Source organism: Paroedura picta, chromosome 16 (genome assembly GCF_049243985.1).
Source record: "Paroedura picta isolate Pp20150507F chromosome 16, Ppicta_v3.0, whole genome shotgun sequence".
Classification (NCBI taxonomy): Eukaryota; Metazoa; Chordata; class Lepidosauria; order Squamata; family Gekkonidae; genus Paroedura; species Paroedura picta.
The window spans coordinates 1,336,550-1,350,682 of NC_135384.1; the positions used below are offsets into that span (position 1 = coordinate 1,336,550).

Here is a 14,133-nt window from a genome sequence, read left to right on the forward strand (position 1 = left end):
ACCAAGGTCGCTTTCGCTGGAGACGTGCCACCGCCTGAGACATTCTGACTGCTGTTCATCAGGTGCTGTCCAACCGGCTGTGGGGGTCACTCGGGAAGGGCCCTGACCGTGCTGCCCTTTGACCCAAGCGGAGCCATGCGCCGTCCAGCCGGCTGGTCCTGGCCGGGAGTCCATGGCATTGCAGGTACCTTTGCAGGTAGTCCATGGACATCTGGAGGGCCGTAGTTTGACTACCCCTGGTCTAAATGATTGTGAGATTGATTGTAATGGTTTTAAAATGGGGCTTTATCAAACATGTTCTGCATAGTTAGCCACCTTGGGGACGCTTGTAAGGGCAGAAAGGCAGGAGACACAATTGGTAAATAATGAAATTATTTACATACTGGCAAGAACACCCTTTAATAGCTGCCATGAACTATTTTATTTCATTGGTTTTTATAGCCATTTTAAAACTCTTCCTGTGCACCTTGATCACTCAGAATCAGGCTGACAAGGCATATAAATAAGCTTTTAAAAATACTTTTTTAAATGTTCTACCACTATGCCGGGTGACAGTAGAAGAGATCCCCACCACCACGGGCAACAGACCTGCAGAGGTCCGTGGGCCCAGGAAAATTTATACACAGAATTAAAGTTTATTGGCCCTAAAGGTGACACTGAACTCAAACTTTTTCAGCAACAAACCTGGACATTATATTTTAATATTTTTATCGGGAAAAGCCCCTTGCTGTTAAACTTCAAAAGCTTATCGTTAAAAGAAATCTAAATGCTGTTCGCTTTTCCGGAGTTCAGTTCTGCGCCCTCTTGTTTTCTTAACCTTTCTAATCGCAACATCATCTCCACCCGAAATGTTAAAAATAGTCCCATCTTGCTAGCAGACTCACGGGAGATATTTTTCTTGGGGGAGGGCCTACGTGCGCATGTGCACACACACAAACATAGGTGGTGATGAGAAAACACAAGGCCTTCCGTGCTCCCAATCCGGTTTCCCCCACTGTACAAGTCTCCACTGATGTCCCCCCCCCAAAACAAAAAATTCTCTGAACATGACCACAAGCTGCATGGTAAACAGCCCCAATCGGTTCTCAGGAAGTGATGTCACAGACAGCTGTGCCTGACGTCACAGTTCCTCCCACCAAGGGACACAGGCCAGGTGGGGAAGCGCGTTGTTTGTTCCGGGACTTAGAGGTAGGTGTGGCCCGTGACCCTCCTTCCCTCCGGGCCTCCCTCCCTTCTAGAACTGGACACAGAACGCCGTCCCTTTGGAGGACTGCCAAAGAGGCCCTGGGTTCCCGAGAGGCGTCCTGAGCACATGAACAGGGGGACAGCAACAGACAGGCAAGAGTTAAGCCCAGTGGCACCCTAAAGACCTGTCAGAGGTTTGGGGGAGTCTTATGCAGGGCACTTTTATTCTGAAAAGTTTGCACCCTGGAAACCTTGTTGGCTTTTTAAGGTGCTATTGTGCGGATGACGACTTGCACCAGCCCGGTCAACAACAGCCCTGGTTAGGTGAGAGTCCAGTAGCGCCTGAAAAGAAGAAGAGCTTTTAATCCCCAAAGGAGTCCCAAAGGGGCTGGATTCCCTTCCTCTCCACACAACAGACGCCCTGTGAGATAGGTGGGGCTGAGAGCTCAGAGAGAACTGCTTTGCAAGAACTGCTCTCCGAGAACACACTAGGCCGGGGTCACCCAGCTGGCTTCAGGCGGAGGAGTGGGGAGTCAAAGCGCCTACTTGCCCACCCATCAAGCTGGCCAGTTATGCAGCACCCCTCTTCCTTGGGCCTCCACCAGCGGCCACACCCACTGTGTCAGAATCCCCAAAGGTGTCTGCAGGCTCAAAAAGACGACCTTAACACAACCTGCAATTGCTTCAGAGGCCCCTCCCTTCCGGTTTGGCTCATTCCCTTTATAGCGTGTTCATCCTTGCGACAACCCTTTGAGGTAGACCGCTTTCATTCCCTTTCCACACACAGAGGCTGAACGCGAGACTTACACGGAGGCCACGGCGACGGGGGGCCTGCACTCCAGACCACGGCTGTCCTGATGCTCTCGCTTCTCTCCCCCAGGGCTGCTGCAGGATTCCCCACTGCCGGGCCTCGAGTGTCCACCGGCCACAGGGGCACCCCGCATGGCATCTGGCCGCAGCCCCCACGCCCAGCCCTCTGGGACCATGGCGGACCTGTTACGCTTCTCCCCTCCGGCCTCCCCACCCCCTCCGCTCCGGCCCGCCTGGAGTCGCTACCGCCCGTCGGAAAGCATGAAGGGGCTGCTGATCGCGCTCTTTGGGGGCGGGCTGCCGGCGGGCTTTGCGGCCCTGTTCACCCGCATGGCCAACGAGGCGTCGGGCATCCCCTCCCTGCAGATCCTCTTCTTCCGCTGCCTCGTCCACCTGCTCTTCGTGGGCTACATCCGCTACTGGCGGATCCCCTGCTGCGGGCCCCCCGAGTCGCGCCGGCGCACCCTCTTCCACGCCTCCGTCAACGTCATCTCCATCGGCTTCGCCTACACCTCCTTCATGGTGGTGCCCAGCGGGAACGCCACCACCGTGCGCAAGGGCTCCTCCACCGTCTGCTCCATCCTGCTGGCCTTCTACATGGAGAAGAACCGCCTGACGGGCTACGACTGGTTCGGCCTGCTGGGCAGCACTCTGGGCGTGCTCATCATGGTGGTCCCGGACCTGCTGAACTTGGACGAGAGCACCCAGCTCTACGACGCGCTCGGGTACGTCTTGGCCTGCATGGGAGGGATGCTGCTCGCGGTGGGCCTGGTCGTCTTCCGGAGCCTGGACTTCCCCGAGACGCTGGCCACCGTGGCCTTCCTCTTCGGCGTGGTGGGCAGCCTGGCGTGCCTCCCCGCCATGTTCCTCTTGCAAGACCCCGTCATACCGGTGGACCTCTTGACCTGGACTTGCGTCGTGGCCGTGAGCGTCCTGGCCTTGGTGTCCTTCCTGTGCGCCAGCTACGCCGTGACGAAAGCCCACCCGGCCTTGGTGTGCGCCGTCCTGCACTCCGAAGTGGTGGTGACCCTCGCGGTGCAGTATTACGTCCTGCAGGAAGCGGTGACGCCCTTTGACATCACCGGGGCCGGGGTCATCATCGGGAGCATAGCCATCATCACCTCCCAGAACATCAGCTGCGACGCGCCCGAGGACGACGAAGGGGTGGCCTGAACACTGTCCCGGGAGAGGAGCCGGGAGGACCGGGAGCAGCACAAGGCACCCTGAGAGGAAGACGCTCAGGAGCGGCGAGAGGCAGTGAGCGGGGGAGGCAGCCCCAGTGGGGCGAGGGCCCCCGGGCACGGTCTGCCGAAGCATGAAGCCGTGGACAATTCCGGCCTAGGGCCACCTGAGCCAGGTGACAGGGCCTTGGCTCTCCATCCTGGTCTTCAGGCCAGAGTCACTCCCTGGGGCCGGTGGGGCACAGGGAAATCTCCAGCCACGGAGCGGGAGCAGGAAGGGCCACTGGTTTGTTCCTTTCTGAAAGATAATTACAGGTCTCCTGCAGAGAAGACGGTGGCGAGTCAGCTTGTCCCCCGGGAGAAAGGGTTTCTGAGTATCTAACGCAGGGGTAGTCAAACTGCGGCCCTCCAGATGTCCGTGGACTACAATTCCCAGGAGCCCCTGCTGGCAGGGGCTCCTGGGAATTGTAGTCCACGGACATCTGGAGGGCCGCAGTTTGACTACTGACGGATCAGGTTCGTGTGCAGCTGCTGTCCACATGCAGAGCTGGAATGACGACGGGTCACCAGACTACAAAAATCAGGTCCCCTGGGGAAAATGGCCGCTTGGGGGGGGGGAGCTCCAGACTCCACGGCCCCAAATCCCACCTACTCCACCCCCAACATCTGCAGCTCTTTCCCAACCCAAAGCTGGCAGCCCTACCCTGGCCCCCAGTGGGGGAGAACCGCCAGATCCAGGATGCAGAATTCCTGGCCCTGTGGGGACGGATGGTGACCACAGTGGGGCCTGATGCTGTAGCACCCACCCTCCAATGTACCCCCCCCCCATGATTTCTGTAGTTTGGAAATGAGCTGTAATTCTGGGGACCTCCAGGAGACCCGGCCTGACCAGCCGGTCCAGAAAACACCACGGGGAGGTCGGCTGCTCAGCTCCCCCGCCCGATGATCGCCCTTCGGGCCTCCGGATTGGGGCCCCACGTGGGGCTTCTGGCGCCCACCTCTGCTGGGAAGCCCCTCTTGCTCACATCTGCCAAACTTCCTGCAGGGGGTGGGGGGCATTTTTCAAAGAGTTTCCTTGTATTCAAGGTGAGTTTTAGGAACAAAACCTGATTTATGGGAGCTGCTCCAGTGGTGGGGGGGGGGGTGCAGTGACCGCTTGAAGCTTGGTGGCCCCCCTCCCAGCAGCTCTCTAGGTGGCCTGTGCAGAGCCACACCTCTCGCCAGACTTGAGCAACGTGGCCAAGGGGGACGTGACCAAACCAGCCGGGTCAAGGCAGAGAGTGTCACTTACGGGATCTGAGGAAGCGGACATCGGGGGCGTAATTTGTCTTCAAAGCTTAAAAAAAAACTCATGCAATCAGGGAGAGTTAAAAGGGGTTTGCCAGGGTTGAAATGTAGGCAACAATTCCCCTCCAGCGGAGGCGGCAAGAGAAACTGCACGGTCAGAGAGAGAAAGAGAGAGAGGTTTTCAGAATATTGATTCTTCCGGGCTAGGCAGCCATGCTGGTCTGAAGCAGCAGGACAAAACTCCCCTCTGGGCAGGGGTCTTTGGGTGCCTGTTGATCCTAAAGGTGCCACGGGGCACCCTAATGTTTTCTAGGGTGGGAAAACGTTATGGAAGGGCTTCTTGTCCCGTGACCCCCTCCCCTCTCCCTGTCCACTGTAAATACTCAAGGGAATTCTAAGCCCCTCCTCTAAGCCCCTTTGAAGGGAGTCTGGGCCCCCCCAGCCGGTTTCACGTGGAGGAGAAGTGGGGAGTCAAACCCCGTTCTCCAGATAAGAGTCTGGTTTGACAGTTCGAGAAGGACAGAGGGCTGGCCCTGAGCCCACAAAGGGGCACAACTGAGCAGTTTTGGCTGGCCGGACAGCGATACTTAAAGGGCCCGCACAAGAGAGTTTCCAAGAAGTCCTGGTGAAGCCGGAGGGACAGTCTGGGTTCCGGATGACTCTGTGGGTTTTCTGGCTTTGAATGAGTTCGGAAAGGGGGGCTGGGGCGTGCCAGAAAGGAAACAAACGCTCATGGCCTCTAGGCAGGCTGGACAAAAGGGCTGGCAGAAGACTCCGTCGGGGGAAGGCTCCAGCCTCCCTGCCCTGCTGTGGGTCTTCCAGAGGAGCCGGGTGGCCACTATGAGAGGCGGGAGGCTGGACTAGAGGGACCCTCCCTGGTCTGATCCGGCAGGGCCCACTGCTCCAGCCCCCACCAAACCCTAGGGAGGCAGAAGGGTCAAGGTGGGGCTAGTTCTCAGACACGGCCATGGGACCCGGGGGGCTGGACGTGCGCCATTTGGGGTTGCTCACGGCTTTGTCCCTAAAACACTTCCATCTTCTTTGATAGTTCTTGATGGACTTGTATACCGCTGCTCTCAAAAACACTTGTGGCGGTTCACAGTGAAATATGTCCATTGAGAAAACCTGAAAAGAGCAGTTGCCCAATGAGGTTCTGCTCCTACAGGATTCCCCCCTCCTCCTCCCCCTCCCCACACCCCGAGAGAGCCAGGGCCAAGCCAGCGCCTGCCCTCCCAGGCCGCAGGGTCCACGCCGGCGCCTTTAAGGCCTGCTCTGTGCAGAACAGCTCGCTTCCAAGCGGCCGGCCTGGCCGCCTCTGCTCAGAGGAAAGCCGCACACACACACACACACACACACACAAGCTCTGATCTTGTTGTGCTCCTCTGGCGGCCGGCTGGCTGGGGAGCGGAGCGGAGCGGGCCGGAAGGGCTCCTACTTGCGCAGCCAGGCAGGGGCCTGGAAAGTTCACAAGCAGCACTTCTGTTCTCCCTGGCCTTTCTCTCTTCTCTGTAAGGAGGCCGGGTGGCGGTGGGTGGAGCATGGTGCGCTCTGCACAAGTTTCTGCCCACCGCCTCCCCCACGCACTCTGGGAACAAGGGCTGAACATGGGCACAGTCCGCACGCTCAGGGAGTGGCTGCGGTTCAGCCGCAGAGCTTCTGGTGGGCACAGAGGAGACCCCCGGCTCAATCCCCGGCAGCGTCTCCAGGGAAGGGGGCGGGAAAGGACGGAGAGCAGGGGCCGGTCCGAGCAGACCTTTCTGAGAAGTCTGATTCGGCAGAAGGCGTCTTCATGGGCCCTCAGGCGTTCCCTCACTCGTCCTTGGCTTCCTCCCGAGGGCCCCGTGGCCCCAGCCGAGAGGGAGCCGCAGGCCGCTGGTGCTTCCCCTCTAGAGCCACGTGGGTGCCGGCTCTTTCCTGTCCTCGCAGCAGCACAGACCGTACCTGCGGAACAGGAGGCCAAAGGGCGCATCGGCCCAGTGCTCCGAATGCTTCACGTCCTTCCGCAGCCACCCGGGCACAATGCCTGCGAGACACGCCAGGCTGTCCAGACCACAACCGCAGAGGGGGGGGGGCGCCGTTTGGGGAGCTAGCTCCCGAGAGAGAAGGGCGAGGGTTGAGCCAGGGGCGCCGGGCCGGCTGGGGAAGCCAGGGCTTCCTCCGCCCCAAAGCTCGAGGGAGGGTGCGGCTGGCCCCCAGATGTGTGCCGCCTGGCCTACATAGAGCTCCAGCCACAGAACATGGCCAGCCACAGCCCAGTTTTCCGGAGACAATCCTTAGCAGGTTGTGCTGCACAAACAGCGCCCAGCCAACCACGGCAGCCGCTGAGCCTCTCTGCATTCCAGAGCCATGACTCAGCACCGAGAGCCGAAAACAACAAACCCGGCTCGGAAGGCTGCCATTGGTCTCCCCCCCCCCCCCAGCCCTCCCGCCATTTGGGAACCATGCTTTGCACAGCCTCCCCCACCCCCACCCCCAGGACAGGGAAGCCCCCCCCCCCCGGGACTCCTCCAGCGAACAGCAGCTGCGTCCACAAAGGGGTCTTTCGGGGAGGCCGGAAGAAAGGGGGCTCGGGCACACCCCTTGCGGGGACCCCCGCTCAGCCTGGGAGTGGGGGGAGGGGGGCAGGAGTTGCCCCTGCAGGCGCCCTGGGAAGCGGCTCTGGCCCTCCCGGTGCCTCATTAAAATGCAAATGTAATCAGAGGCACTTGAAGGCATCAGGCAGCGTGACAACCAGATGGCCTTCGTATTTATGAGCCCAAATCAAGATGCATTTCCCAAGAGGAGCACAGCCGTCGCCCCTCTGCGAGAGGGAATTCAGGCCTTCTCCTTCCCTCCCAGGGGCCCCACAAAAGTTCAAGGAATAACAGGCTGGGGGGGGCTGGGGGGCCCCCTCTCCCTCTCCTGGGAGCTGCTTGGGAAGGAGGGTGCCCCCTTGGCCAAGAACCCAAATGTCAGCCTCCAGACTCATACGGGGTGGTGTTGGGAAATTCCTGGAGGTTTGGGGGATGCAGGTGGGGAGGACAGGTCACCTCGGCGATCTCTTGGTGCCCCCCTGGGAAGCAACATTTGGGTGCTGAAAATCAGCTGTGAGGCCGGGAGACCACCCCAGAGGCTGGCTGCGCAACCCAGACAGAGGGGCTTCCCCTGTTACAGCCTCCTGGACTTTGCTTTCACAAACAACTCAAGTCCCAACAGAAATGTAGTGCCTTTCCGCCTGCCGAGCCCCCAATGCGTGGGGGAAGCAGCCCCCAAGGGGACAAAAGGGCTTGCGGAAGCACCCAGGGGGTGGGCCGGGCCTCGCAGCCATTTCCAGCACTGGCTCCGTGCGCTCCGCTCCCAGGCGGGACGGGATGGCCGAAACCCAGCAGCTGGGTGAGGCGGCACACTCCTGCCACCTGGCGGAGGAGAGCCTTTGGCCAGGCAGGAAGGCCATTTTGGACTTTCGTCTAGGCTTGGGAACTGGGCTCTTAAGTCACTTATAATGAAGATTTATATTATTATTTTAATAATTGCAAAATTGCATTGCGCGCTTTTATCTTGGGACACAACCTGAGCCTGTGGGGAAGGGCAGGCTACAAACACACAAATAAAGGAGACAAGAAGAGCTGGGTGTGGCACCCCGCTTTTCACTACCTGTGGTGGATCATAATCACCTTCCCTTCCTCTCCCCACAAGAAGCACCCACCCAAGGAGGCAGGTGGAACTAAGAGAGCTCTCAGAGAACTGGGACTGGCCCAAGGCCCCCCAACCGCCTGCATGGTGAGGAGGACTGGGGAAGCAAACCCGGTTTCTCCAGGTTGGATGGAAGGACAGCACCTTGTCTTCACTAGGGCGTGTGGTGTGTCCCCCCCTTTCACCAGAGGCACACCCACTCCTCTGTCCAATTCCATGCAGGCTTCTGGTCCCGGAAGCAGCTCCTCACCCTCCATCCATCCAGCAAGCCCATAGAAGATTAATCCGAACAGCCTTTTTCTTTGCTCTCCCAAAATATCAGAATGTGAGGGCATCCAGTGAAGGCCAGAGGCACAACCTTGAATAAACTTTGTTGGTCTTAAAGGTGCTGCTGGACTCTGATTTTATTGCTCCACATTCAGAACCCCTGAGCCAGGCAACATCAGAGGACGGCCCTGGGCTCCAAGCCCTGCTGTTGGCCCCTGCGTGAGACTGGATGCTCCCTCACTGGCCTGATCCTGCAGGGCTCTTCTGGTGTTCTTAGGAAGGCCTCTCTGCCCCACGGCTGGCTCTCCCGAGGAACTGGTTGGCACTTGCGTGAGGCAGGATGCCGTACTGGATGGACCCTCACTGGTCAGACCCGCAGGGCTCTTTTGGTGTTCTTGTACCTTATTACACCTTTCTCACTCCCTGCCTCCAAGGACCTCAGGGAAATCTCACCTGATGGCCATCTCACCCCCACAGAAAGAGGTCAGGGTGTGCAAGGGACCCTGGCCCCAGGCCGCAAGTGGCGTTTCATGGCAGTGACGGGCCGTGAGCCCAGCTTTCTCTCTAGACACAGCACAGCTGCTGCTGCCGCCTCTCTGGAGACGTTCATTGGGGAGCAAGCTCCTCTGCTGCCCTTCCAGGCCGGCTCTTCCACTGCAGCCCTTGTGCTCTATTCTGGGAAACATATCCCAGATCAAAGGAGAAGCAATCTACTGGGACCTTTTAAGCAATCCAGCTGCACGCGTCTGGAACGACTCAGGAGTGGAGAGGGGACAGATACCCCGCCCTTCCAAGACAAACCAAAGGGGGTACCCCCACCCCTATCCCCTGGATGCTGCTCCAAGCCTCCCACACGTTTCCCTTCTCCTCTTTCAAGGTTCCATTTTCCTCTGGCGCTACTCAGCCCTGCTTCTGCTCCTTTTGACTCCTTCATCACCCTCCACTCTGGCAGGCTTCTACATCTTGCTTGAAGCAGGAGTGGCCAAATGGTGGCTCTCCAAATGTCCATGGACCACAATTCCCATGAGCCCCTGCTCGCATGTTGGCAGGGGCTCATGGGAATTGCAGTCCATAGACATCTGGAGAGCCACAATTTGGCTGCCCCTGCTTGAAGATGTAATATGGAGGGGCTGCAATGAAGGCAGTCAGGTGTGGGGGGAAGAAAAGGGGGACAAGTTCTGGCTCCCATCTGGGCAGTAGTACCTACCCCATCACTTAGAGCAGGGGTAGTCAGCCTGTGGTCCTCCAGATGTCCATGGACTACAGTTCCCGTGAGCCCCTGCCAGCAAATGCTGGCAGGGGCTCATGGAAATTGTAGTCCATGGACATCTGGAGGACCACAGGCTGACTACCCGTGACTTAGAAGCTTGCCTTTGCTGTCCTGCAGCCAAAGAGTCTTGTAGGTGAGCCACTACCAATGCACAGCTGTCCTAAGGGACGCTCTTGCTCTCCAAGAACTTGCAGCCAAAAAGGCTGCTCCTCAGGGGCTTGCCACACACAGGAAGTCTGAGCTCTGGCCATCGGTGGCCCAAGCTCTGTCCATAAAGCCCAAGAAACGCTTTGGTGAGACTGGCCCTCTCCATCGCTCTGTTCCTTCGAGTCTTGCTCGGATCTTCCTGGGATGCGCCAGATGTGTTGTGGCTTCTGCTCACAGAACATGTTTGGGAACTCTCTATTGTACATTGGGAGAAAGGGGGAAGGTATCTTGAAAAACAGGTTCCCCTTTCCTACAGCAGACAGAACTCTCTTCTTTCCCATGGCAGTAAGATCAGAGAATCTCCTCCAATTCTTGGGCAGAGTCCTGGTTTAAATCCAGCAGTGCATAGCATTCCCCCGGAACAAGAAACCTCCTGCAGCCGTCAGCAAAATGCTCCTTCTGCCACAGGAAAGATGCAGCCCCAGGTGTTCAAGGGCGGATAGTGGTGGGATTACTGTACCTCTTGAACGTCCCAATTACAAATATCTGGGATAAGGAAGCTCAGGGAATTTTGAGTATGCCAACAACTGCATCTCTTTAGAAATGATTGCTGCCACTCAAGATATGAAAAAGTGAAATTTCATCTCTGTAACATACGACGGGCATCGAGCCTCAAAGCTCTGCGGCCAATATTAATCACTCAATCTCCGTCAATTTCACAGATTCTTTCCCCTAGAGCTGATACTTCCCCATCCATCTGTGCTCGTAATTGCCTAAAGGATTCTCTGCAACTGTTTTCCTTCCTCCCAACAGCACTGCTGCTGACAGAATTGCTTTTGTCCCCCGTAGCCTCTCCTGATCCAAGATCAGCAGTATATCTACCTTGGCTCCACAATATGTAAAACATGCTTGAAAACATTCTCCATCGCTTATTCTATAGAGGCTTTTGGTTGCAGATTTCTACATATCCTACTAATGATTTTTAGTTTTTACTTCTGTATCGTCTTCGTCAAAAGTATGAAATGCTTCCTGTTGTATTTAGCTGTGGCTCTGCAGGTTTGCATTCTCGACGTCTTTGCAACCAAAGACAATCCCTCCTCCTGAAGTCACTGTGGTATTTTCACAGGGTAGCCATGTTAGTCCACCGTAAAACAAAGCAATTTAGAGAACAACAAGATTTTCAGGGTATAAACTCACAAAAAATCTTGTTGGTCTCTGAGCTGCTCCTGAATTCAAATCTTATTTTTTGCAATTGTTCAATATTTGTTAGCTAGTATTTTGAACAGTTTATATTTTAGGTCCTATGAATACTCGCAGGCATTTCACTGTAGCAATCCCCCCCTCACACACAGGCTGGAAAATTCCACCACACAACTCATTTTGTTTTACCTTAAGGACCAGCCTCTTTTATTGTAGCAAATACTTTCATGGGAAAGAGCCAGCTCCATCAGATGCATGTAGTCAGTCCCCAGTAGGCAGGCATATACAAGAAGAGCAGAAAAGCAAAGATTGCAAAAGGGCCTTGAAATGCACAAAATACAGTGCAAAATGAAATTAGGTAAAACTACTTCAGCAAAACATGAGGTTGTCAGTTCTCTAGTTTATATCTATTTATATCTATATATTGCATAATTACATCTCTCCATGTATCTGCTGCATTGCACTGCACTCAGAGCCTGCTGCTCCTTTCTTTCCTTCAACGCCATGTGTGCGTACACATCGACATAAGAATAGTGCCATTTCAAGTGTGAGAATTTTCGATCACTCCCAAATATACTAAGGAGAGTTGCATCCTTCTAACCCCACTGACTTCAATGTGCTTAGGAGGGTGTAACTCCACTCCGGATGGCAGGATTCAGCCCACCCTTTTCACCCAGTCTTGCCCAGTTCCCCTCCATACTAAATTCTGCATTCCACTGTTTTGTTTTTGTCCATGCAGGTCCTGTGATCTCCAGCAAGGACATTTTGGCAGTCAAAGGGAACTCCCTCCTGCCTTCACCAGCAGACAAGCAGGTTGGGTCCAGTTTTAAGAATGTGCCTTTCTTTCAACACAAGTCACAAAAGATTCACATCCAAGATTTTCTGCAATTTAGATCAAACTGTGGAGATAGCTCCATCTGCCTTGCTTCACACCTGAAAAACAGAAGAGAAAAACAGAGATCAGTTGTGGTCTGTAATGTGTGTGTGTGTGTGGGGGGGAGAATGGAAACTATAATGGAAACTGTTTTCCCATCCTGGTCAGTTTTAAACTCTGTTGCACTTTACAGCTAGATTGTCAGTTTCCGCAGCAGCTGTTGTATATTGCCCTACAAATTGTGAGGGGGAGCACTTTTTAGCAGCTATTAGAAAAATCAGGGTCATCATCTTGAAATCATATAATCAGTTAGTGGTTTCACTTTTCTAATCCTGTAAAGCTAACAAAACAGGAACCCTCCCCCCCCAAAAAAAGGAACAGTTTTGGTATATCATTCTGCACCTAAGTCCTAGATTAAAATCTTTGTTTTCCCAGTGAAAAACAAACAAACATTTCCATATGATGTCACACGCCCCAAATCTGTAGATTCTCCAGGAGTCCAACCAAAAGGCCACCCAGGATGCTAAAAGCCTGTTCTGTCATCTGAAAATTCATAGTTCTGTCCAGAGCCAGGCTGCTGCAGCTAGAAACTGGAAATTCTCCAGCAAAGCCAATACCCCCCCTTTTTCTCCCCCATGTCCCTTACTTCCTATTCCCCCAAACTTCACCCTGCCCCTTAAACAACAAGAACCTTGGGGTTGCTTCCCCCCCCCCAGACCTACATGCTCTCCCAGTCAACCTATATGAATGTGGCCCACAGCTTAACACTCACGGCCTCTACCCTCTTCCTGGCACCTCCTGCTCCCCAACCTTGAAGGGCCACCATACCAAGGACCCCTCAGGAAGGCACTGCCCACCCAGCCTTCTGCCCCTACCAAGCCTCATCCTCTCAGCATTCAACTCCCCTCCAAAACCAGAATGCCTTTGGCTAATTAGGGCAAATGGACCCCCCCCCGAAAACCAGAAAGGGTACCTCGGTGCAAAAAAGCAAGCATATGACCCCTTCCCTCCACCCCCCACTTTAGTTCCCTTGACTCTCACCCAGGGGGTTTCTCCCCTAACACCCCCCTAAAAAAACGCCCCAGAAATGAGGAAGGCAATTTAAATCCCCCCAAGCAACACCCCTCCCCCCCCAGTTCCTGGCCTGCCCCACACCAGCCCCAACTGCAAGGGCAATAAGCTCTCCTAGCCTGCCTGGCTGTCCGCCCCCCCCCCCGCGACCCCCCAGGGACTGTCCCGACCCCAAACATACCCAAGGGGGCCGCTTCGCCCAGCCCAGCCCGCCTCCGACGAGCCCTCCCGGCTCCGCCGCGGCTCTCCGCTCCCCCAAGGCCGTTCTGGGCGGCCGCGCGAACGCCGGGCGCGGTCCCCGAGGTAGGCCGCGAAGCCGCGCCGTTTCCTACGCGGAGCAGCCGGGAAGTGGCGCGCCGTCTGGCGGCCGCGCGACTCACGCGAGGCCGAGGCTTTCCAGGCCGCTCGCCGGAGAATTCCATCCGCCTCGGCTTCGCTCCCGACGAAAGCTGGCTGTGATAGGACGCCGGGCTGCCCACCTTCGGGGCTCCTCGGGAATCTCCGGCAAGTTCCGGAACAGAACCGCGCCCCGCCCCTTGGGAGCCAGGCCGGTTGTCCTCGCCCCTCCGCAGATTGTACCATTAGCGACCGAGGGGGGAGAGAGAAAGAGACAAGGCTGCAATTTTTTGGCTTTATATCCGCCTTTGGTTAGGGATGGTTAGGTGAACTTTTCTAATTATATCCTAAATAAATTACCCACCCAGCAAGGTTTTAAGGAGGCAGTTCCTAATATGGTTAAAATCTATTTATTGTTTTAATTTGTGTCGATTATATTATTTAGTATTTTAATATCTTGCTGTTACCAGCCGTGAGCCACTTTGTATATAAGCTCCAATGAACTCAGCGGCACTTACCTCCAGGAAAACAAACAGACCTTTAAAAAGTTACCCGGCCAAGGGAGCTTCGCCCCTTCGAAAAAAAAATCCGAATTACAAAATTAAAACCCGCAGAAAACCGCCCAGGTGAGACTCAGCGGCAAACTTCCAGATGCAGCCTTCCCTCCCTCCTGGACTTGGTACGCTCCCGCGCCCGACCCGGCTCCGGCCCCTCCCTTTTAAAAGGAAACCCATTCAGCATAGCTCCGCCTCCTCTGATTGGAGGCCGCGGCCGTCGGGCCAGCCCCTTCCCCGCCTCCGCCCTTGCCGTTCGGCGCCTGTAGCCCCGTGCAG

The 14,133-nt window shown here is 55.9% G+C and overlaps 1 protein-coding gene and 1 long non-coding RNA gene across 2 annotated transcripts; one reads left to right on the forward strand and one right to left on the reverse strand.

The window, feature by feature from the left end:
- Positions 1-1,657: 1,657 nt before the first annotated feature.
- LOC143826154 (solute carrier family 35 member G3-like) lies at positions 1,658-3,485 on the forward strand. Its single transcript, XM_077314799.1, has one exon. The coding sequence runs from the start codon at positions 2,128-2,130 to the stop codon at positions 3,166-3,168; it is 1,041 nt and encodes a 346-aa protein (XP_077170914.1). The 5' UTR covers positions 1,658-2,127; the 3' UTR covers positions 3,169-3,485.
- Positions 3,486-11,197: 7,712 nt separating this feature from the next.
- On the reverse strand, positions 11,198-13,803 carry LOC143826273 (uncharacterized). Its single transcript, XR_013227040.1, has 2 exons — positions 13,146-13,803; positions 11,198-11,952 (listed from the first exon to the last, which is right to left on the reverse strand). It is a non-coding gene; the product is annotated as an uncharacterized LOC143826273 (long non-coding RNA).
- Between the last annotated feature and the right edge of the window lie 330 nt (positions 13,804-14,133).